Genomic DNA, 23,926 nt, shown 5'->3' on the forward strand with positions numbered 1-23,926 from the left:
CACCGCAATTATTTCAGGGCTTATACACCAGTTTTCTGGAGTGGCATCAATACCTCTAGGACTGAGAAATTGGGTCCCCACTCCTAATCACTAGAATTTTTGAGAGGTTTTTGTCCTCCCAACAATTAGGGCCTATCACTTGGCCTGTGGCCAAGACAAGGGGACATCCTCTATGCTCAGAGGAAAGGCATTTCTACCATCACCATAGACAGGGGGCATCCTCTACACCTAGAGGAGAGGTGGTTCTACCATCACCATAGACAGGGGCATCCTCTACACCTAGATGAGAGGCAGTTCTACCATCACCATAGACAGGGGGCATCCTCTACACCTAGAGGAGAGGCGATTCTACCATCACCACAGACAGGGGGCATCCTCTACACCTAGAGGAGAGGCGGTTCTACCATCACCATAGACAGGGGGCATCCTCTATGACTTGAGGAGAGGAGGTTCTACCATCACCATAGACAGGGGGCATCCTCTACACCTAGAGGAGAGGAGGTTCTACCATCACCATAGACAGGGGGCATCCTCTACACCTAGAGGAGAGGCGGTTCTACCATCACCATAGACAGGGGGCATCCTCTATGTCTTGAGGAGAGGTGGTTCTACCATCATCATAAATAGGGAACATCCTCTACACCTAGAGGAGAGGAGATTCTACCATCACCATAGACAGGGGACATCCTCTACACCTAGAGGAGAGGAGATTCTACCATCACCATAGACAGGGGGCATCCTCTACACCTAGAGGACAGGAGGCTCTACCTTCACCATATACAGGGGGCATCCTCTACACCTAGAGGAGAGGCGGTTCTATCATCACCATAGACGGGGCATCCTCTACACCTAGAGGAGAGGAGGTTCTACCATCACTATAGACAGGGGGCATCCTCTACACCTAGAGGAGAGGAGGTTCTACCATCACCATAGACAGGGGGCATCCTCTACACCTAGAGGAGAGACAATTCAACCTTCACCATATACAGGGGCATCCTCTACACCTAGAGGAGAGGAGGTTCTACCATCGCCATAGACAGGGGACATCCTCTACACCTAGAGGAGAGGTGGTTCTACAATTGCCATAAACTAGGGGATCTTCTACACCTAGGGGAGAGGAGATTCTACCATCACCATAGACAGGGGGCATCCTCTACACCTAGGGGAGAGGAGATTCTACCATCACCATAGACAGGGGGCATCCTCTACACCTAGAGGGGAAGCAGTTCTACCATCACCATAGACAGGGGGCATCCTCTACACCTAGAGGAGAGGAGGTTCTACCATCACCATAGACAGGGGGCATCCTCTACACCTAGAGGAGAGGTGGTTCTACCATCACCATAGACAGGGGGTATCCTCTACGACTAGAGGAGAGGCGGCTCTACCATCAACATAGACAGGGGGCATCCTCTACACCTAGAAGAGAGGTAGTTCTACCATCACCATAGACAGGGGACATCCTCTACACCTAGAGGAGAGGAGGTTCTACCATCACTATAGACAGGGGGCATCCCCTACACCTAGGGGAGAGGAGATTCTACCATCACCATAGACAGGGGGCATCCTCTACACCTAGAGGGGAAGCAGTTCTACCATCACCATAGACAGGGGGCATCCTCTACACCTAGAGGACAGGAGGTTCTACCTTCACCATATACAGGGGGCATCCTCTACACCTAGAGGAGAGGAGGTTCTACCATCACTATAGACAGGGGGCATCCTCTACATCTAGATGAGAGGCGGTTCTACCATCACCATAGACAGGGGGCATCTTGTACTAGAGGAGAAAAGATTCTACCATCACCATAGACAGGGGGCATCCTCTACACCTAGAGGAGAGGAGGTTCTATCATCACCATAGACAGGGGACATCCTCTACACCTAGAGGAGAGGAGGTTCTACCATCACCATAGACGGGACATACTCTACACTTAGAGGAGAGGTGGCTCTACAATCGCCATAGACAGGGGACATCCTCTACACCTACAGGAGAGGCGGTTCTACCATCACCATAGACAGGGGCATCATCTACACCTAGAGGAGAGGTGGCTCTACAATCGCCATAGACCGGGGTTCTTGACTGTAAGAGTAGTGACACTATTTAACTCTGTGCCACAAGATGTTGTGATGTTGAGACACTAGACAGGTTTAAGAGGTCCAGAAGAAGCTGGGTGTCTGAGTTTATGGAACATTGGTTTATCTATCTATCTATCTAGTACTATGAAGAAAAGATTTGTGTGACCCCATTTCTCGTAATGGAGATTTGGTACTTTCTTCTTGTCTAACAGTTCTCCAATGGAAGCAGAGACTTTCCTGGAGCTGGGGTTTTATCAATGCACATATTCCGTCCTTGCAAAAGGTTAAAATCCTGATTCAGAAATCCTACATCTCCGTCATGTCTTGGAGCTGAGTTCATGCCACAAACATTTGGCAGCAGAGTTATATGTGGCATGCATCAGTGTAATACCACGCAGCTGTTTACTGGGTAGAAGGCCCCTTCTGTGTGAGGAGAGGGACGGGGTGAAATGCAATCTGTAGCAAGCTGCACAACGCTAAAAGACTAATCCCGTCATTAGCAACGCCTGGCTGTAATGTTATCATACAATGAATTTTCCAAATGTATAGAACCTACTGAGGAAGCAGGACCACATTTGGTAACCATGTTGGACTTGCTTTGACTCAATACACCCACAAAGCTTCCTGTAGAGCTCTTAAACATATTGTTTCATCATGACAAACCTTATCCATAGTCCCTATTGGGGTATACATATGTCATAGTTGGATCCTATCTATGGAAGGCAACTCCCTAAGAGAAGCTTTGCACTAATAGATCCAGCAAGTTTTTGAAATGGGCAGGTAAAATATCCAAGAAGATCAGAAATCTATTATCACAATCAGATTTGTTATATTTCTTGTGGTTCAAAAGTTATATAAACAGAAAGTTTTAATGGCAACCAGGAACGATCCCTGTGATGCACAGCTATATGACATGTTGTTCCTGGGGCTGAAAGCAGAGCTGAAGGTGCTGGATACAATCCTTATGAACCCGCATTCCATGAATTCCGTTATGACTTGACCTTGAACTCCAATACACCCATTCAATTATGACCTGTCCTTGTACTCCAATCCACCCATTCCATTATGACCTGTCCTTGTACTCCAATCGACCGATTTCATTATGACCTGTACTTGAACTCTCATCCACCCATTCCATTATGACTTGACCTTGAACTCCAATCCACCCATTCCATTATGACCTGTCCTTGTACACCAATCCACCCATTCCATTATGACCTGTCCTTGTACACCAATCCACCCATTCCATTATGACCTGACCTTGGACTCCAATCTACCCAATCCATTATGACCTGTCCTTGTACTCCAATCTGGCCATTCCATTATGACCTGATCTTGTACTCCAATCCACCCATTCCATTATGACCTGACCTTGGACTCCAATCTACCCAATCCATTATGACCTGTCCTTGTACTCCAATCCGGCCATTCCATTATGACCTGATCTTGTACTCCAATCCACCCATTCCATTATGACATAACAGACCTCCATACAGCCAGAATGCAGTATATCTGTGTAGCCATATAATTCTATATGCCATTGCCTTTACATACTACTACATACGCACACACAATATATGGTGATCTTATAGCCAATCTGCTGTGTGCCCACCAATATATACCTTACATACTGTACATCCTGATAACAAAAGTGGCCTGAATACACTTTCCACATAGCTTCCTTAAATGTATCAGCAGTGGTCCACCTTAAAATTTCAACAAACACAATCTTTGAGATGAGATCCTATCCCCTGTGTATTGTAACGTGGAAGTGCATATTAAGTTGCCACTTAGTTCTGTACATTGAGCGCACACAATTACAGAGGAGCTCCGGCATCATTAATTTCATGGATATCTGCCCCTCTCTCTCTGCCGGTTGCCCACGGGAGATGGCGGCCACCGTGGCACAAGCCGTTGCTCTCTCCTTTGTCTGACATTGGAGGTTTCGGAGTTAGGAATGCCATTCATCAGACGATTATCGCTACTTGTGTGATCCGTACAATCCACCGGTCTGGTTCTGCAGCGCTATCTGGTTACGTTCATTAATCTCTTCTAATTGTCTCAAATGAGGTTATCTTTAAATAAGAGAACAAATGGCACATCAAAGCCGTGAACTGACTAGGAATAGCACAAATTAGGGAATTATTCTGGATGAGACGAGCTGCTATCTGGAGTACAAGACAACACTTTGCTATAGACCTGATGAAAATGCATTACAGTAGTCCGATGCCTAATATTAGCTTCTACGTAACACTCCTTCTATAAATACCCTGAAGGATCTTCTCTTATAAGTGCTATAGTGTGGCGTCCACTCAGTTATTCCTCCTGGAAGGTGGAAAAATGACAAAAGAATAAAATAAAAACTAATTTCTTAGGCTGCATTCACACACATGTATGGGGGACGTATATACCGCCGACGTATATACGGCCGATATACGCCCCCCATACACTTCTACGGGCTGACGGCATGGTACGGGAGCAGTACGGTGCAGCACACGTGCGGCACCATACCGCTCCGTAGCCCAGGAAAAGATAGGACATGTCCTATCTTTTCCCGTATTACGGCGCCATGCGCCATGTATCCCTATGGAGAGGGGCGGGGTTGAGCAGCGCTCACCTCCTCCTCCTCCTCTCCCCGCGTGCTGCCGTGTTCCCGCCGTGCTACGGCAGTGTGCATGTAGCCTTATGCTGTATATCACCTTGCCGTGACTTAGCTAAAGACCAGCGCAACGTTCACATTGATGAAGGACCCGATGGCTTTGCCAGGGGCACACACCCTATGTTTTCTCTCCTCTTCCCCCAATAAACTGAATGTATTTTAGTACATTTTGCTGTATAAGGTAGCTTAGATACAGCAGCTACATAATGGCAATGTAAGCAAAGCTCTATATATGATATAGTTCTATAATATGCAAACAAGTTTTTGGAATAGGGGATAAGAAAAACCACGCCTCTTTTAGCTACCTTGTAATGCATCTCCCTTGATATCAAGCCTGAGTTGCAGGAAGCCTAATGACAGGATGTGGGATTAAGAACAAACCAGTATATGTATTCCTGAAGGAACAGTTTCCCAACTGTAGATAGCGCTGTTTCAATATGATTGCATCTCTTCAGTACAGTGTAGGTAAATGGTTTGGCTGAGTGAGAGGCTTTTGACTAGGGTCAGGAAGCAAGAGTTCCACTTCTGGAGACCTTGCCAATTAAGGCCTAGTGGAGCATTAATGGCTATAAGTTTGCACACACCTGCAAGGTGGCCTTAATTGGCAAAGCTTCTATAAGGAGAACTCTTACTTCCCGACCCTAGTCAAAAGCCTCTCACTCAGCCAAACAATTTACCTACGCTGTACTGAAGAGATGCAACCACATCAAAACAGTGCTGTCTGCAGCTGAGAATCTGTTATTTCTGGAATAGGCATACCGGTGCGATTTTATTCCCGCATCATGTCATAAGGTTTCTTGAAACTCATGCTTGATGCCAATGTGGATGCCTTACAAGCTAGCTAAAAGAGGCATGGATTTCCTTATCCTATCCTGGAAAACTTATTTACATCTTTCTCCCAGAATCCCCTAGTGGAGCATCAATGGCTATAAGTCTCCACACACCTACAAGGCAGCCTTAATTGGCAAAGTCTGCATAAGGAGAACTCTTTCTTCTATAATAGCAGCTAAGATAAGGCAGCTCATGTCCATGTAAGGTGGAAGGCCATATAATGTCAGCATAGATACATCAGTTCAGTTCCTCAATAGTATTGTTTTTATGCCAGTTCTATACAGAAGAAGTGACTTTGCTTCTATGTAGTGAGAATGGGGTAATAGGAGAATACTGTAACCCTAGCAGCTGCATATTTCTCTGTAGCCTCAGTTACATGGCCAGATACTGACCCACTGCGAATCCTGCTATTCACAGTTTTACAACATTCTAAGGAAGGGGAAAAGGCACCCATCTGGCAGCTTGTATCATAAACCACAGTGCACAGAGTAAGGTTGAAGGATTTATGTTGCATAAATTGCAAGATGTCATAGGACATCAAAGTACAGCAGCTCATGGTGTCCCCTGGATTATGGGCTCAGCTGCATCTGCGACCACTGGGATCCCAAAAGTTACACCACTTTATCTTGTCCAAATTTTATATTAGAAAATTTGCCATTCATGTGGCAAATTTGGTTGTGTCAATGCACAGAGTGGTCAGCAAAGCCAGGTTCTAATTTGAAATGGGATTGGACCCCCTTTATGATCCAGACCTTAGGGGCACCAAAACTATTAATGACTTATCCATAAGTACCCCCACCAATCAGTTGTATTAAACTATAGACAGTTCCAGAAACTGACCGACAGACAATAAATTGAATAAATTGGCGTCAACGATATAAACCTAATAATAAATCTAAAGACTACAACCTCCTAAAACATAAGATGGTAATGCTCAACAATCTGTGCAGAAAGCCTACAGAATGCGAGCTATTAATACTGCAAGATATCAAGACGAAGGAAGAACAGATGATTAATGGATCTGACAGGCAAAATTAGAGGCTGCGCGTCAGTGTCCCAGCGATGGCGGCGGAGGATTTGTAATGATTAGTCATAGATATAATGACGCCATTACACCATATTGCTGGGAATAGACTTCAGATTACTTGGGCAGTTGTTGGTGTCCTATGTGGTCGCTCTAATAGTGAGGGGACATGGAGTGGGGAAAGGTGGGGAGGGGTTTACTCCACAGGCCGAATCTATGGATAAGAACCAGGGGTGTAAAATTAAGCAAAAATGAGGTTCTTCAAGAATCCACTGCCTCCCCGTCTGCTTCATATACAATAACTCATGCAGAATTCAGCAAATGACTTTGAGACCGAAGTAGAAAGACACACGAAGGATGGAGGGTCAGGAGTAAAGAGAGGAGGTGGAATATTTTAGAAGATCTAAAGACGTGCTGGTGTCAATTACTCCTTTGAAGTAGGTGAAAATATTATGTACTATAGAGGAAAGGGTACAGAGTTGTCAGGGGGGCAGAGTAAATCCAAAGATCAATGTCAACAAGAGCAGAAGTAAACATGTCCTTTAAGATGTACCTCAAGGCTATGGCCGTGAACGGTTACAAAATAGGGCACCCTACGGGCCTATTTTACCTGATTCATAAATAAAGCTTTTCACATGTCCATATAGCACTACTATGTTCATATACTACTATTCATTCAGGAGCACTACAAAAAGTGCCCTGCAAGCTTAAAAAGTTTCAATAAAACAGTGGTACTTTATGTCAACATGATTAATAATACAATTTCTGACCTCTACAGGCAATGCACTCGCTTTTGACATCTTGCAATTTAAACATCATAAATCCTTCAACCTTATTCTGTGCACTGAGATTTATGATGCAAGCTGCCAGACGTTTGAGGTGAGTGAATATGATGAATAATACCATTTCTGACCATCATATGTAATGTATTCTGCATTTCCACCAGTCACAGCAGGTTCTTTATCTAATTCTCAGTTGTGCTGGTAGGTGGAGAATAGATGCTATGAAGTCTCCCATATACAGAACACAGGATAAAAAGAAGAATCTGCTACTCAACTCTCTCTTACTCACATAAAAGCATTAACAAGGTAGAGTATGAGATTAAAAGTATGTTTTTTTTAATATTTTTTCTTACAGCTTTGTTTTTTTTTCTGGCATAGCTACTCAACTCTCACTCACATAAAAGCATCAACTTGATGATGAACGGTTACAAAATAGGGCATCCTATGAGCCAAGTTCAACTGTATCCTAAATAAAGCTTTCGACATGTCCATATAGATACTCTAGTCAGTCAGGAGTACTACAGAAAATAGCCGTAAAGCATAGCCTTTCACGAACCTTTCAATAAATCAGTTGTACAGTGTGTGAACATGATGAATAGTACTATTTCTGACCTCTTTATGCAATGCAGTCAACTTTGATATTTTGCAATTTAAGTATTATGAATCCTTCAACCTTATTCCGTGCACTGAGATTTATGATGCAAGCTGCCAGACGTTTGAGGTGTGTGAATATGATGAATAATACTATTTCTGAGTATCATATGGAATGTATTCTGCATTTCCACCAGTCACAGGAGGCTTTATCTTTATCTAATTATCACTTGTGCTGGTAGGTGGAGACTAGATGCTATGAAGTCTCCCATATAGAGGACTCAGGATAAAGAGAAGAATCTGCTACTCAACTCTCTCTTACTCATATAAAAGCATTAACAAAGTCAAGTATGAGATTAAAAGTATGTTTTATCAATATTTTTTCTTACAGCTTTTTTTTTTCTGGCAAAGGTCAAAATCATCTGCCTGGATATAGATAACATATTCATGTGTCTGCCTTTCCACCACTTTATACTACACAATAGACTGGATCACATTAATGCAGTAAAAAAAAAAACCTCATATAGAAGGAGCAGCCAATCCTAGTGGCCCAGTACTTACAGTATCCGCACCGCGTTCCTCCTTCAAAGACAAAACCATTGGCGACGGCTCCATAGCGTCTCAGGTCTGACAATTTCCACTGCCCTATAACCACAGGCGGAAGATCTCTAGCAAGAACCATGATGTCGTTACACAGGTGCAACGTCGCAGGTCCACTTTCTAGCTTCGTCCCAGGCAATACTCCAACATGAAATCTGTGAACTGAGACAACAACAGAGATGTAAGGCCCCTCGAAAATTGTTCCCGAAACTGGTTAAAAACCCAAATTAACAATTATGCCACTAATTTATGTAATATTTGAACACAAATACCTGCCCATTCCTTCAAAATATCCATAAGGCTCCTCGAAAAAGGGAAGATTTAACAAATTCCCGGATGAGCTATCATGTCTGGGAATAGGATACCAAAAACGCAACTCCTAATGTCTCAGTATTTATTTTAGGTCTACTCTTTATTTATATGCTCTGGCTTGGGATTTATATAGAGTTTTGGTATGAAGAGTTATGTTCACTGACAAATCTGGTTTAATAATTCATTTAAAGAACATCTACTACCAGGATGAAGGATTGTAAGCCAAGCACACTGACATACCGGTGTGTGCCCCCTCTTTGTCAGGATTTGCTCTTCTTTAAGCTACTTATGCCCTCGTTTTAAGAAAAAAAAGGCTTTATGCAAAAAATATGCAAATAAGCTTTAGGATCCAGGATCCATTAACACCTATGGAACACAGAGCCCCTCAGGCTCATTTGCATCATTTTAAAAGACTTTTATTTTGTAAAACCAGGGCATAAGAAGCTAAAAGAAGACCAGATCCTGGCAGAGGGGGCACACACCAGTATGTCAATGTGCTTGGTTTACAATCCCTGATCCTGGTGTTAGATGTCCTTTAATGTGCAATCATGTGAGCCATTTGTATCACATTTTAGTCAAAGGCCTCAGGTTTAGGAGAATGTAGAGTTAAATGTTTTCAAATGACACATTATATAGTACCTCTCAATATTTGCAAACCCCTAGTTACACCCACAAAATAGCAAGAAACACAAATTTTTAATGTAGAGTAATCAAGCCCCACCCACTTCCTGTACCGTTTTAGGGGGAAATCTCGCAAACTACAAAAGGGTTGTGAAGCATGCTGGTATGTTACACCTGAAGAGGTGATGTCTTACACACACAAAGAGGACTCTTTTAAGCTATTATATATGTACTTTATATACATCAGTCACATAGGGACGGTATGTGACACACTATAGACTAGAAAAAGAAAAAGGCCTGTATGTATGTAAGGCTCTCACTATTGTATCAAGCTAGTATGCTGTACATAAAAGACAGATTCATATACATTGTATTCTGATTTTTAATTATTTGATATGTTTCTAACAATTAACACACAGGGGGAAATTTATCAGTAAATTGCCCATGGCAACCAATCAGAGGTCAGCTTTCATTTTCCCACAGCTGTTTATAAAAATACAGCTGATCTCTGATTGGTTTTCATGGACAACTAAAACTATACGTATTTTTAAGGTCTGCACTACCTTAGGGGGTGAGGTAGTGCTTATTTGTAGTTTGAGGCACTGTTTAGACAGAATTTAGTAGAATAAAAGTGCACTGAAAAATAAAAGGTGCTTCTGTGTGCATATTTTTCAAAAGCAGTGCCGCTTCCGCTGGATAAGGCAAACTGCACAGAGGCAAATAGGTTCACAGAGCCAAATATTTGGGCCGGTGTGTCTAGTGCAGAGCCTCAAGGGCGGGGCAGAGATTTGAATAACATGCACCGCCCATTAAGCCTAGTCCCACCCCCGCAGTACTTCACTATGCATTTTACCGTTCCTTTTTCTATGAACAAAGGTGCTGGGGGTCACATAACTCTCATTTATCATTAACACTAACTTTTATCACACTATTATAAGAACCTTTATTTTGTTGAAAACTTAACCTTGTACTTAGCGTGTAACCAGTCAAGAGACAGTCCAAGTTTATATTTATAACTCATGAGGAACAATTATATACATGAATTTCTGGTAATTCATTAATAACATTATACGCTTTAATTGGAAATATGTTAATTTTACCCATAATTCACCAAGAGGCTCATTTCAATTTGCTATGGTCAGAAAATATGCTGACTTGTAAGTGTCAACGCCAAGAAAACACAGAAATGTAAATATCACATGTCAGATTAGGAGGAAATTATCTAAAAGGAACCAAAGGAAAGCGGACTCGTAATTATAACTTCTCTAATGTCTTCTGTAGTTTATCATGCTGTGTCTTACAGAGGATGAAAATGTCACTTAATTCCAGGAAATTCAGTATCCAATAAACACAGGATTTATTTATAAATTCTACTGATGGATTCCTTCCCTAAAACGGTGATATTCTACAACCCTGATGAAGTACAATTTATACTTTGCAGTATAATTTTTTATTGGGGTACGGGCTGCAGCAACCACATCCAACCATCAGTCACAGCAGGAGTCTACAGGTAAAGCTTAAGTGTTTCCAGCAAACTTCATGACAAAGTTTTCAGATGGGATCTGGCTGTTGGAGTGTGGGGCCATTCCCTTAAAAACACATGGTCCTAGGCCCTTACATTAAATCCCTAATCATCGCTACTCATTGGGGCACATTTACTAAGGGGCTGCATTTCCGTTGGGTTGCATCGCATTTAACAGGGATTTTTGGCGTACGCGATCGGATTTTGGAGCGCCAACTTTCATGCAACACAAATCAGGGGGCAATTCAAATTGTGTCGCAAGACATGCACTCACATACACCGGGAAGAAGATGGTGAACTCCGGCGGCAGTCCTGATCGGGGAAGCGGCACGTGCAGGATATCGGGCACGTGATCTTGGTGAATCGCGCCGGACTTCATCCTCGTCGGACAGTCTGGATTGGGGATCGCGACTGGACCGGGTAGGTAAATATGCCCCATTGTATGTAGGTTTGGCTTTGTGCGCCTGAGGACCTAAAGTCTTTAGTCATCTTGCAGCTTTGCAAAAATGGTCTTCAAAAATCTGGTTCTAAGTTATTTCCTATGAATGATAGGGGGCAGGTATGGATTTACAGCTAAATTTAAAACTTTTTTTTAATAAGATGCAACTTTTACATCTGTAATCGGGTGATAACTCAATTTCTCAAATAAAGAAGAAAAGTCAAGCCACAAATTAGATACATGATGTACCCAATTATAGACTGGGCACCATGAAATACAGCCTGTCTTCATATACTGGGTGCCAAAGAATATAGAGCACCTCCACCACCCAATACCCTTTTGGACATCAGGTAAAGTAATTCCTCCATGGGTCTACAACACCCATCTACATGACTGCCAAGGGAAGAAGCCCCACTGATGTATCACAGAAGACCATTGAATTCTTAATTTACCATTGGCCACTTGGGACCTCATATACTTCAGTATACAAAAAATTGCTTCATATGTACATTGTACATTGCACTCATGCTCCAAAACTGATGTCACCATTGAGTAACGGGTTGAGCAACACATTTTCGAGGATCCAGTCTGGATCAAGATGCCAAATTTGTCACAAGTTCCTCTATCATGTGTTTCCTTTAATACTGACTATGGACACACACAGGGCCTGGTGCGAATGTTCCTCTGCAACCCCTATGGCCGTGACACCCAGAATATAGTAAGGCGGGTTGGCAATATTTACCTTCTCCTAAACTATAACGTATCCGCACATCCCAGGCATTCATAATTTCCTTATTGTCGAACCCCAACATAACAGCTTGAGAGAAGCAGATGATGGCCATCGTGTGATTCACCCCCTCATACGAGAGGCCGGCATCCAGGCCACAGATGTCCTCCAATGTGACGCTGCTTTTCTCTTTATGTCCCTTTGTCCTATCCGACTTGTCTTTATACACCAACATCAGCAAACAATCTGAAAGATAAAAGATATAAGTTATCAGTATGGCCGCTCTATATCTGCCTCGACACGTCAAATGTTGAGCCTTTTAATGAAGTGTTACTTCTCTCATCACGTCTTTATCATTACCCTGCAGCTATGCAAAGGAAGTTCTCTTCTCACATTCTGCAGCTCGGTAATATTCCCGTGTAATAATATCATGTTATCGTTATTATACTTCTCCATTCTCCATTGTGTCATGTTCGAAGCCCCTTGTAAACACGGGATGTGGACATCTGTCTTTATTTAATTCTACAAGACTGATGGTATTAAATTCCTGCCCTAACGAAATGGATGGAATTTAGTTCATTGACAAGATTATGGACAAAAAGACGTTGCCTCCTTAGTCCTTCATCGAGACCCCATGTTTTCCTGACCTGTGAAAGTCTTGCTAGTCATCACTAGTCGTAAATTGATGTCATACTCGTTGGACATGTTTGCCAAATTTTCCATCTTCACCAATCTAGGAAATGGAAGTTTTTTTGGTCATCAGGTCATGGCAGAGCATGGTAGCCGTATGAAGGTCTCTACTCTGACACATTGATATATATAATATCAAATAAACATTTGTTTCGAATCTTCCACCTTCAACTATCTAGGGAATGGAAGTCCATCTGGTCGACAAGTCACGGCAGCAAATGGCCACTTTATAAAGCTCTTTACTACTCACAGATTGAAGGAAGGTAAATTTACTGTATTAGGCTACATTCACTCTGCCGTATATATGTCCCCCATAGGCAGTAATGGGCGCCCGGCGTCGTATGGGAGCGGTCCAGTGCAGTACACGTGCGGCACCATACCGTTCCGTAGCCGGGGGAAAGATAGGACATGCCTTATCTTTCCCAGGAATACGGCACCGTGCGCCATATATCACTGTGGAGAGGGGCGGGGTGAGCGGTACGGCGGGCACACATTAGTGTGAATATAGCCTTATAGTATTATAAACGAGATACTCCTGAGGCCTTCAGATTTTCAAAAAAGAACCCTGGTGGCCCCTCAAAAGGAGGAAAAAAAAAGCTTAGGTGACAAAGGTAAGTAGCCTCTTCTTTACCATATCTCCTCCTTTTTACTGCCGGCAATGACCACTTTGGCGTACCAATTAGTGTCCACGTAGACAGGGGTAACCCTAAACTTCCTGATGCCTGAGACAAGCTACAGAATGGTGCCCCACTCCACCCCATGCACAAGAAAATTATTATTTTTATTAGTAGGTGGGTTCTCCATGCAGTGTATTAACATTGGGTGTGAAGAGACACTATTTTTAAGTGTCAAGAGCTACTCTGTGACAGGCGACTGCACCCATGATGCTGCCCCCTACCTTTTTGCAGATGGTGCTGTATGAGGTTAGAGGCTCACCTTGCCTCATGGCTGCATGTAGATATTTTTTATAAATGTTTGGACATTTCCAAAGCTCCCATAAAGGGGGTACACTACGGAAACCTCTGTAAGGGCGATAAAAGAGAATGTACTACGTGTCCTTGTACGCCATCATTCCACCTGCATAGACATTTGCTGTCTTTGTATTGTATAAAGATTTGATGGCAGCCTCTAGTCCTTGTTTTTTCTTGTATGTGTGCAACGTGACACAGTATTCATTCCCGAGCAAAGCAAGTCAAGCATACCTTCCATCGTATCTGATTTCAGGGGCCCCTGTTCTCCATGGAGGACTTACGTAGTCATGTACTCGTATCAACAAATGGGGCAAGCACCCATGTACAAAAAGGGGTATGGGGTGGGAGTAGTGGGATAGAGGTGGTCCGATAATCTACTCTACATAGATGGTATTTCAGGGTGTGGGACGATCACAGCAGAATAAAGCGTGATTGTCCGCGCTCATGTCTCCTTTGCTTCAGTGATTTATTGGGTAACATAATCCTCCCCAGATAGTTCAGCCAGAAGGTGACACAGTCTATGAATCCAAAGTTGTACAGGGGGTTGGTAGGGTGGACCTGATACTTGTAAGGCTCATTACCTGTGTAGGGTAATTAATTAAGGGTTCACAAATCCTAAAAATGAGAGGTTGCGTAACCCAGCCTGCTATTATTAGCATCCGTAGGGAATAACAAGGTCTTGGCTTCAAGGGTTTCATATTTCATGTTCACGTCCCCTCTAAGGGCATGTAAGACTAGCGATGGAGGGCGAGGGTCCCGTTCTGTAAGCTAATGCATGATGAACCAGGGGGGATTTCACTGGGAACATGTTTTTAATAGAAATAACCATATTTATATCTCAATAAAAATATCTATCACTGCAAGTGCAAATCAGCCCCATTTCAATAAATTGGTAATTTCATTCAAAGAGATCAGAGACAAAAGAAGACAGCTCAACACTTCACCTCTAACCACTACAGAAACCCCCTACCCTTCCTCAATGACATTTTCTGAGATGCAATTTTTATTCTGTACAGTCTGCTCTGCTGCTTTATATCATGCTGCCTGCAGAAAGGACACTATGTACAATCTGCTCAGCTCGTCTTGCTCTATAACATACTGCATGTGGAAAGAAGACTAAGTACAATCTGCTCAGCTTCTCCTCCTCTATAACATGCTGCCTGCAGATAGGGCACTATGTAAAATTTGCTCCACTCCTCCTGTTCTATAACATGCTGCCTGCAGACAGGACACTATCTACAATCTGCTCAGTGCCTCCTGCTCTATAAATTGCTACCTGCAGAAAGGACATGTCGCACAACCTGCTCTGCTCCTCCTGCTCTATAACATGCTGCCTACAGATAAGACACTATGTACAATCTGCTCAGTTCTTCCTGTTCTATATCATGCTGCCTGCAGATAGGACATTATGTACAATCTGATCAGCTCCTCCTGCTCTATAACATGCTGCTTGCAGATAGGACACTATTTACAATCTGCTCAGCTCCTCCTGCTCTATAACATGCTGCCTGCAGATAGGACACTATGTACAATCTGCTCTGCTCATCCTGCTCTATAACATGCTGCCTGCAGATAGGACAATATATACAATCTGCTTAGCTCCTCCTGCTCTATAACATGCTGCCTGCAGATAGGACACTATGTACAATCTGCTCTGCTCATCCTGCTCTATAACATGCTGCCTGCAGATAGGACATTGGGGCTTATTTACTAAGGTCCCGCAGCCGCATTTCCATCAGGTTTTCTGACGTTTTCGGGGATCGCGCTACTGAAACAGGGACTTAGAAGGGGATTGTGTCACCGGCGGCCGCCGGACGATCTGACGGATTTGGGCTGAGCACAGGATTTAACTTTCAATTTGTGGGGCAAGATCAAGCACTTACATGCACCAGGAAGAAGATGGTGAACTCCGGCGGACCTGATCGGGGAAGCAGCACATGCAGGATATCGGGCACACGATCTTCCTTAATCGTGGCAGATGTGCATTCCGGTCGGACAATGCACTTTCGGGGATCGCGCAGGACAGGTAAGTAAATGTGCCCCATTATGTACAATTTGCTTCACTTCTCCTGCTCTATAACATGCTCACTGTCAATAGGACATTATGTACAATCTGCTTATTTCCTCATGCTCTAAAACATGCTGCCTGCAGATAGGACACTAAGTACAATCTGATTCGCTCTTCCTGTTCTATAACATGCTGCCTGCAGATAGGACACTAAGTACAATCTGATTAGCTCTTCTTTTTGTATACCATTGTATAGGTGTCTATCTCCCCGACAGATGTTATGTGGGAGGCGGTAGCCAGGGACACACAGAGTGAAATAGATATCTTTAAAACAACTCTCAGTGGACCAGTGGTGAGCTTCACTGGGAAGAATCACTTAAGGAGCCAGGTGAGCTCGGCTGCATCAGCAACACAACAGCAATCTCCGTGGTAGCAGCACTTGGAGACACAGAAATCACAAAGACCAAGACAATCTCAGAAACCCTCTCTATAGAAACCCTATATTTATATGGTTGATCTGTCTAGACACCCTGGGTTGCCAGCCAATCAATTATCTGGAAGCTAGTAGGAAGATACACAATGTAACAGCCATAATGTAAGCATACATTAACCCCTTCAGGTTACTTGGATACAGCTTAACCAGGGGAAGTAAGTATGCAGTTTAGGTTAGGTTAACATTACCTTTGGTGCCATATGTTGTAAGGACACGTTAGGGGGATTCCCAACATGTTCTTACAATTTATGGCACAGATATATCCCACTGTAAGACTTATACCCTAAATGCGGGGGGAGGACGATTGGCCGCTGCCGATGTGCTGGGTGTTTTACCAGTGATGCCACTGTCCTTATACTGGGTCCTACTTCCTGCTGAGTGATGTATCCGCTCAGCGGGGCTGGGGAGATGGATGCAATACATTGCAACTGCTCCCCATAGGCTTCTATTGCCTCCACTGATCGCATACGTCGCTATGACTTTCCATCCTGCCTTTTGCGCCAGATGTGACCTACAGTGGTCAGATTGAGGAAACATCTATACCTTTGTCTGCCACTATATGGCAAAGTATATGTTCAGCGTATCTATCTGGACCTTTCCCGACAAATACACTGAGAGTATACAGAAAACATGATGTTAACCCATGTTAACTTGCTGATCTGTGGGGGTCTCGGCGATCTCCATCAACTCCATAGAGATTAATGGAGCAGAACGGTCATGAGCGGCCTTCTGCTCCATTACTGTGAGCGATGAGCGGTCCAACGGAGGCCGTGGATATGGCCTAACTTTTCTTCATGGGAAAACCCCTTTAAACGGATCCTGAGTGTGGATCAGGACCCTAAATAATTGGCTTTACCTTGAGTTAGGGCCTAATGAGGTGATCAGTCAACATTTCCCAACTCCTTGACATTACATATGTACAATGTAATACATGTAGTTGTGTGTGAATGAGTAGTAGCCACCCAAACAGGAAGCCACTGTTGCTAGGCACTAGTGACTTCCTGTCAATGCAAGTGACAACATATACCTGATATACATCCCACCATGATTTCCTATTGAGGTTATCATATACAATATGTAACAGCTGCCAACATTCAGCGGCATACAGCGCCAGTCTTATTATAATAAATCCTCTGTAGTGAAGTCTTTAAACCTGTCAGCCTTTATTCCAGCAAAGATGATTAAACATCGGGAACTCTGTCTACATCATGTTCAGACCTCAAGAACAGCCAAGGATTTCTAATAATTATCACAGATGAGCATCAAATCCCTTGAAATAAATGAAGTCGCTCTGCAGGTCGATTTCTTGAACGGTTTTCAAGGGGGTTGAATTAACGTTTGGTGAGGAAATTGGCTTCTTTCTATGGAGGGTTTATGAGAAGACTTGTCAGGGTTACAGTCAAGGATTGACACAAAGAATATATTCTCACCTCCGAGGTAATCACACGAGAGAAGAAATCACAGCAAAGATGACAGATGAGAGGCGAATGTGATTGACGGGGCTGGAATCAGGACTGCATAAATATTCTGTACAGCCTACATTATATACAATATATACATCGACTTGATTTACTTAGGCCTCATGCACAAGGACACACAAATTCCATCACAGCTACCATAGAGATGCATTGTGCACAGGTAGGGTACAGCCCCGTAACCGAGCCGGTTGTCCGCCCCACAAAAGATAGGGCTGGTCCGGTTATTCCTACCCGTACTGTGCTCCTATGAATATGGGAGTGGTGAACAGCGCAAGCCGAAAACATGTGCACAAAACCTTAGACATAATCCCCAAACTTGGCCATTTTGAGTCACTAGTTCGGATAGTATGTCTACAAACTGCGTCAGGGTATTACATCCACAGTACTGTAAATGTGGTGCCCAGTGCAGAAGAGAAGCAAGAAGTCTTTCTCTTGTTTATTTTTATGGGGTCTCAGGTCTTTATAATGATCTGTATTTTGGGGTTGGCATTACTACTCATTGTCTGAGCTGGCATCTGGATTAAATGTTGCTTGATCTAGTGGTCAACATTATTATGTATAGTATTATTGTTAATTCTGTGATCTAGGGTCCACATTTTTATTCATAGACTGTAAGTGCTTGTGTCCCCCCCTCATGCTCATAGACTGTAAACTCTTGTGTCACCCCCTGTATCCTCATAGACTGTAAGCTCTTGTGTCCCCCCCTCATGCTCATAGACTGTAAGCTCTTGTGTCACCCCTCATCCTCATAGACTGTAAGCTCTTGTGTCACCCCCTCATCCTCATAGACTGTAAGCTCTTGTGTCACCCCCTGTATTATCATAGACTGTAAGCTCTTGTGTCCCCCCCTCATACTCATAGACTGTAAGCTCTTGTGTCACCCCCAGTATCCTCATAGACTGTAAGCTCTTGTGTCCCCCCCTCATGCTCATAGACTGTAAACTCTTGTGTCACCCCCTCATCCTCATAGACTGTAAGCTCTTGTGTCCCCCCCCCTCATGCTCATAGACTGTAAGCTCTTGTGTCACCCCCTCATCCTCATAGACTGTAAGCTCTTGTGTCACCCCCTCATCCTCATAGACTGTAAGCTCTTGTATCACCCCCTCATCCTCATAGACTGTAAGCTCTTGTGTCACCCCCTCATCCTCATAGACTGTAAGCTCTTGTGTCACCCCCTCATCCTTATAGACTGTAAGCTCTTGTGTCACCCCCTCCTCCTCATGGACTGTAAGCTCTTGTGTCACCCCCTCATCCTCATAGACTGTAATCTCTTGTGTCACTCCCTCATCCTCATAGACTGTAAGCTCTTGTGCCCCCCCCTCATCCTCATAGACTGTAAGCTCTTGTGTCCCCCTTCATCCTCATAGACTGTAAGCTCTTGTGTCACCCCCTCATCCTCATAGACTGTAAGCTCTTGTGTCACCCCCTCATCCTCATAGACTGTAAGCTCTTGTGTCACCCCCTCATAGACTGTAAGCTCTTGTGTCACCCCCTCATCCTCATGGACTGTAAGCTCTTGTGTCACCCCCTCATCCTTATAGACTGTAAGCTCTTGTGTCACCCCCTCCTCCTCATGGACTGTAAGCTCTTGTGTCACCCCCTCATCCTCATAGACTGTAATCTCTTGTGTCACACCCTCATCCTCATAGACTGTAAGCTCTTGTGTCACCCCCTCATCCTCATAGACTGTAAGCTCTTGTGTCACCCCTCATCCTCATAGACTGTAATCTCTTGTGTCACCTCCTCATCCTCATAGACTGTAAGCTCTTGTGTCACACCTCATCCTCATAGACTGTAAGATCTTGCAAGCAGGGCCCTCACTCCTATTGTTCCATATGTGTGTTTGTGCTCTGCCATGTTTTATTATATTTGTATTTTTCCCCTATGATTTGTAAAGCGCTACGGTCTCTATTATTTACCCCCTTCCCCCAAATATACATATTTGTATACATGTGAGTGACAATCATGCACATTTATACACTCATATTATAGACACATCTACTACACACACACACACACACATATATATATATATATATATATATATATATATATATATATATATACACAGTATACACGTACCACGTATACATACATACAGCATATATATATTTGCATACATTACCATATACACCCATGGGGAATATACACATTGCATAGACACACACATACAGCATATACACACCCAATACCCCAGATGCCACACTGTGGGCCCCATGTATGGCTGCATGTAGTTATGCCCCTTTAAGTGTATCCCCTTAAATAGTTTTACTATGCTGCCCCCAAACAAAAGAAAGTTGTAAATAGATAAGTGTAAATATGCACAAGTAGAGCATCTCATAGAATCTGACGAGCAGCGAAGCCACAAAGACAGTCATAAATCTCCCCCTATGTGTCTGGGATTTCTTTCAAAAAGTTGCAAAAAAAGTTGCATAAATATTTGCAGCACATACACCAACAACCAACTTTCTTGCATTTTTTTTCTTTTTTAAAAGTCGCAAGTCATGAACCTGGCTTTGCACAGCGTTGCAGTTGCAGTATTTCTGTTTTTATGCCAGTATAGTGAAGTGGTGGAAATAGTTTTGTGCGACTTTTGAGCAATAAAAAGTCGCAAAAAACCTCTATGGGGCTAGCAAAACCAATGGTAAATCTCCCTATCAGACTGTTAGGTGCCACGGTCAGGTTTGTTAACTGGTTAGCTCTCGCGATCTGTGCCAAACACTGAGATGGGTGTCAGCTGTGTTATACAGCTGACACCCGCTGTGTATGGAGAGAGCTCAGCCCATGTTATAGTACATCGTGATGCGAAATGGGGGTTAATCTGGTCTGTTTTCAGGATGTGTACACAAAAGCACCATCTTTTCTTGATGCACTTTCAATCTCCACCATGGACACAATTGACATAAATGTGTCTGGAACAACATATAACCACTAACCCGCCCCTTTAGGTGCATAGTTTTCACAAGTGTTGGACAAAATTCGCAAGCAAATAATAAAAACACCTGTAAGCTCCAAAGACACTTTTTTCATGCAAATGTAGATAAAAAACTGGCGAAGAAACAATAATATATCTGGGTCATTGTCTTTACAGAATTATCCTATGTCATATAAATCGACCACTAACATTGGCACTGGAATACACATGGCAAACACAGCAAATTTCCACAATATTGCCTTGTGTGTTTTTGGAGATGCAGCTTGAATAGAAGAAAACACAAGTAACCCCAAAGGTCCAAAGGCCAAAAACACACAAGGGTCAAAGTCACAAGAAACCAGGAAGTCCAGGGCCACCAAGATGGTACAATAGGTGTTAACGAATTGACTTGATGACATCATGTGATGTGACCAGTTGATGGTTAAAACTTTTTGGGGGAGTGGAAAGCAAGGTAATGCTGTCTACGGTCTGTGTTAGGTCTACTAGGCACAAACTAAAATATCAGAAGGTTATAGTTACCTATGTGTAGTTAGAGTTATCCCACCAGAGACACTTGCCACAGGATGAGAAGTGTCTCTGATGGGACAATCCTTTTATTCGGAGGCCTTCAGAATACTTTCCTCTGACGGCCCCAAGGTAGACCAATCTGTTATTGACTGGGCCTTAACCATATGGACAAAGGGGAACATTGTGGCCCTCAAGTTCAGTCCTATTGTCTGACTTCTCAGATTAATTTAGTCATATCCAGTGATATAAATCATAAAGATCTCCTAGAATGTTCCCTCTACATCAGGAAATACAGAATCCTCAGAATTCTATACACATTTCACTGTATTTTTTTTTTAGATTTCATTTTAATATTTCAATCCGAACATAAAAAGACCCAACTCTTCGGCCATAAGTTTTCATGCTGGAGGGAAACCTGAAACCTGCCGAAAAGTTTTAATGTCATGTCACCCCTTTCCTACGGCTCGCTCACACGCCAGGCAGAATTCTGTATCCTCTTTCTATTTTCGTATGTGCTTTGAAGTAACAAACCCCCTCTCTCTGTGCCCATTGATATATCTGAAAAGGGAGGCCTTTAAATCAGAGTCTAAACGATTTCTCGTGAAAATCATAAATCATCTCTCTATAGAAACCTGCAGCAACGTGAAGAAATATAAATGATTAAAAAAAACAAAAAATTTACATCTAAAGAAAAAGTTCCGTTCACGGTCGGAGGCACAAACTGAATACAGACTACGACATTGTGATGTATAAGAAAAGCACCAAGTTGGATTCATAAATTGGCAATTATTTTCTTAATTATTTGTATCAAAAGAAAATTTTTCAAAGGTTGAGCTACCGGGACATACAGAGTAATCTGAAAAGCATGGATGAAGGCAAGAGGCGGGGGGTGGCTCTGTATCGGATCCTTCCAAGAATCGTGCCCAGTTTGGAGGGTACATGATAGCACATATATACATACACATGGTCAAAAAGACAAGATAAAACTCAAAAAGTGAAGATAAGATCAGTACAGTACCTGCCACAGGGGAAGGTTTTCGGAGCAGAACCCACCTATTCTTCCACTGAAATCACAAAACAACAGGAAATGATTAGGGAAATCGTACGAAGGACCGTTTAAAATTCCAGGACGCAAATGTTTCCTGGAAATCGAAAGCAAACGGTGGAAAAAATGTCCATTTCCCTGACCTTTTTTCCATCTCTCAATCTGACTTGACCCTCCACCACAATCGAATCCGTCATCTTCAGTCATGGTTCCAAACAGCTGCTACCTCCTCTCTCCCCTCTCTCTTTCTGAACGTACTTAAGCTGAAGGGTCACTTTCAAAATAGCTTTAATAGCTCTGCCTGGCAGGAGACAGAGAGACAGGGAAAGTTGCATTTTGTGACACGCGCAGCCGACTGCTGAGCAAATGGCCACTAACTTCTCCAGCCGCCTCCCACCGGCTCTTACCAAGTCTCTCACCCACACGACGGGGCAGGGGGATTTAACAGCTGTCCCAATTTTTTTTTTCTATTGCCTCTTTAAGGATGGAAATTATGCAAGAATGCCTTGCTTCTAAGTTAGCGACCGAGATAGAATTTACTCTGTAGAAGATATTGTGGGAGGATATGGCTGTTTGGACATGCAGGCAGTAATCCGACTTATTATCTCTTTATCTGGTGGCTTATGGATGGAGGAGGAGATGTGGGCTCCAGAATGCCAAAAAATCCCAATGCCTAACAAGAAATCGGTTACATAATCCAAGACCGGGATAGAGTGCTGCCGGTGTATATTAAGGTTCTTGTACTAGAGACGATCAGCTATGTCCACATAGCAATTCCTTATCGCATAATGCACCCTATATTGTTGTAAACTATAGTAATATTAGTTGTCGCTATGACCAATGGAGCAAAATCCATAGCTAGGTGTAGAGATAAGCGAACCATCAAAGATTTGATTCGTAGAAGCTTAGCAGAATTTTTCAAAACATTCGTTTGGGTCTTTTTAGTGGGATGTAAGTTCTGCCAAACTTATTCTGAAATCCTTTTTCGAGTCAGGGTCTGGCCAGTGCCGATCGTTGCAGTTTCCCTTTAAATGCCACCGTCGGCCTCTTCCTTAGAATTGTCACTCCTGTGACATCATCGGTGAGTGACAATCCTAGGAAAAATAGCACCAAACCAATCGTGGAGATCACCGGTAGGGAGTTTAGACTTAACGTAGGACCCAAACCTTCAATGATCAGTGTGGACCCCAACTTTGTGAGTTCGCTCATCCCAAAGAATTTAGTCTGAACCGATGTTGCTTTAAATGTCCTGGAAAGTGGTATTTAAGCCCCTCTTTTCCTTCGAAAACCAAGATTTTTTTTTTATGAAAATTCTTGTTTCTGTAACTTTTTACGAATTCTTTCATTTTCAGTTTTCACTAAAATGATAATAACAGACCTAATGCAAACGCACACTAACAGAAGCCATTAAAAGTCTATTAAATTCAAAGAACGGTAAAACCGATCCATTAGACAATTGTAAGTTGCAGGATTCATCCGAAGTCAATAAGACTCCATTTGGTGCCTGAAATTTAGTAGATTCGGACAGAATTTATGGATCACTGAATAGATTAGAACATCCATAGTTAGGACTGCTGCAATGTAAAGGAGCTTTCTGGGCTATCCAACACCT

General features: G+C 43.0%; 1 protein-coding gene across 3 annotated transcripts in view; it reads right to left on the reverse strand.

The window, feature by feature from the left end:
• DOK7 (docking protein 7) overlaps positions 1-22,700 on the reverse strand; it is a 75,255-nt gene extending 52,555 nt beyond the window's left edge. The window contains exons 1-4 of one of the 3 annotated variants that reach the window (XM_072126150.1): positions 22,458-22,700; positions 22,288-22,333; positions 12,203-12,433; positions 8,528-8,728 (exon numbers count right to left, since the gene is read on the reverse strand). In XM_072126150.1, the coding sequence (XP_071982251.1) occupies positions 8,528-8,728; positions 12,203-12,433; positions 22,288-22,333; positions 22,458-22,511 (532 nt within the window). In that variant the 5' untranslated portion in view covers positions 22,512-22,700. Of the gene's footprint in view, positions 1-8,527; positions 8,729-12,202; positions 12,434-17,205; positions 17,315-22,287; positions 22,334-22,457 lie in introns of those variants that run through there. The other 2 variants (XM_072126152.1, XM_072126151.1) reach the window with 2 other exon arrangements.
• Between the last annotated feature and the right edge of the window lie 1,226 nt (positions 22,701-23,926).

The sequence above is a fragment of the Engystomops pustulosus genome, chromosome 1 (assembly GCF_040894005.1).
Source record: "Engystomops pustulosus chromosome 1, aEngPut4.maternal, whole genome shotgun sequence".
Lineage (NCBI taxonomy): Eukaryota > Metazoa > Chordata > Amphibia > Anura > Leptodactylidae > Engystomops > Engystomops pustulosus.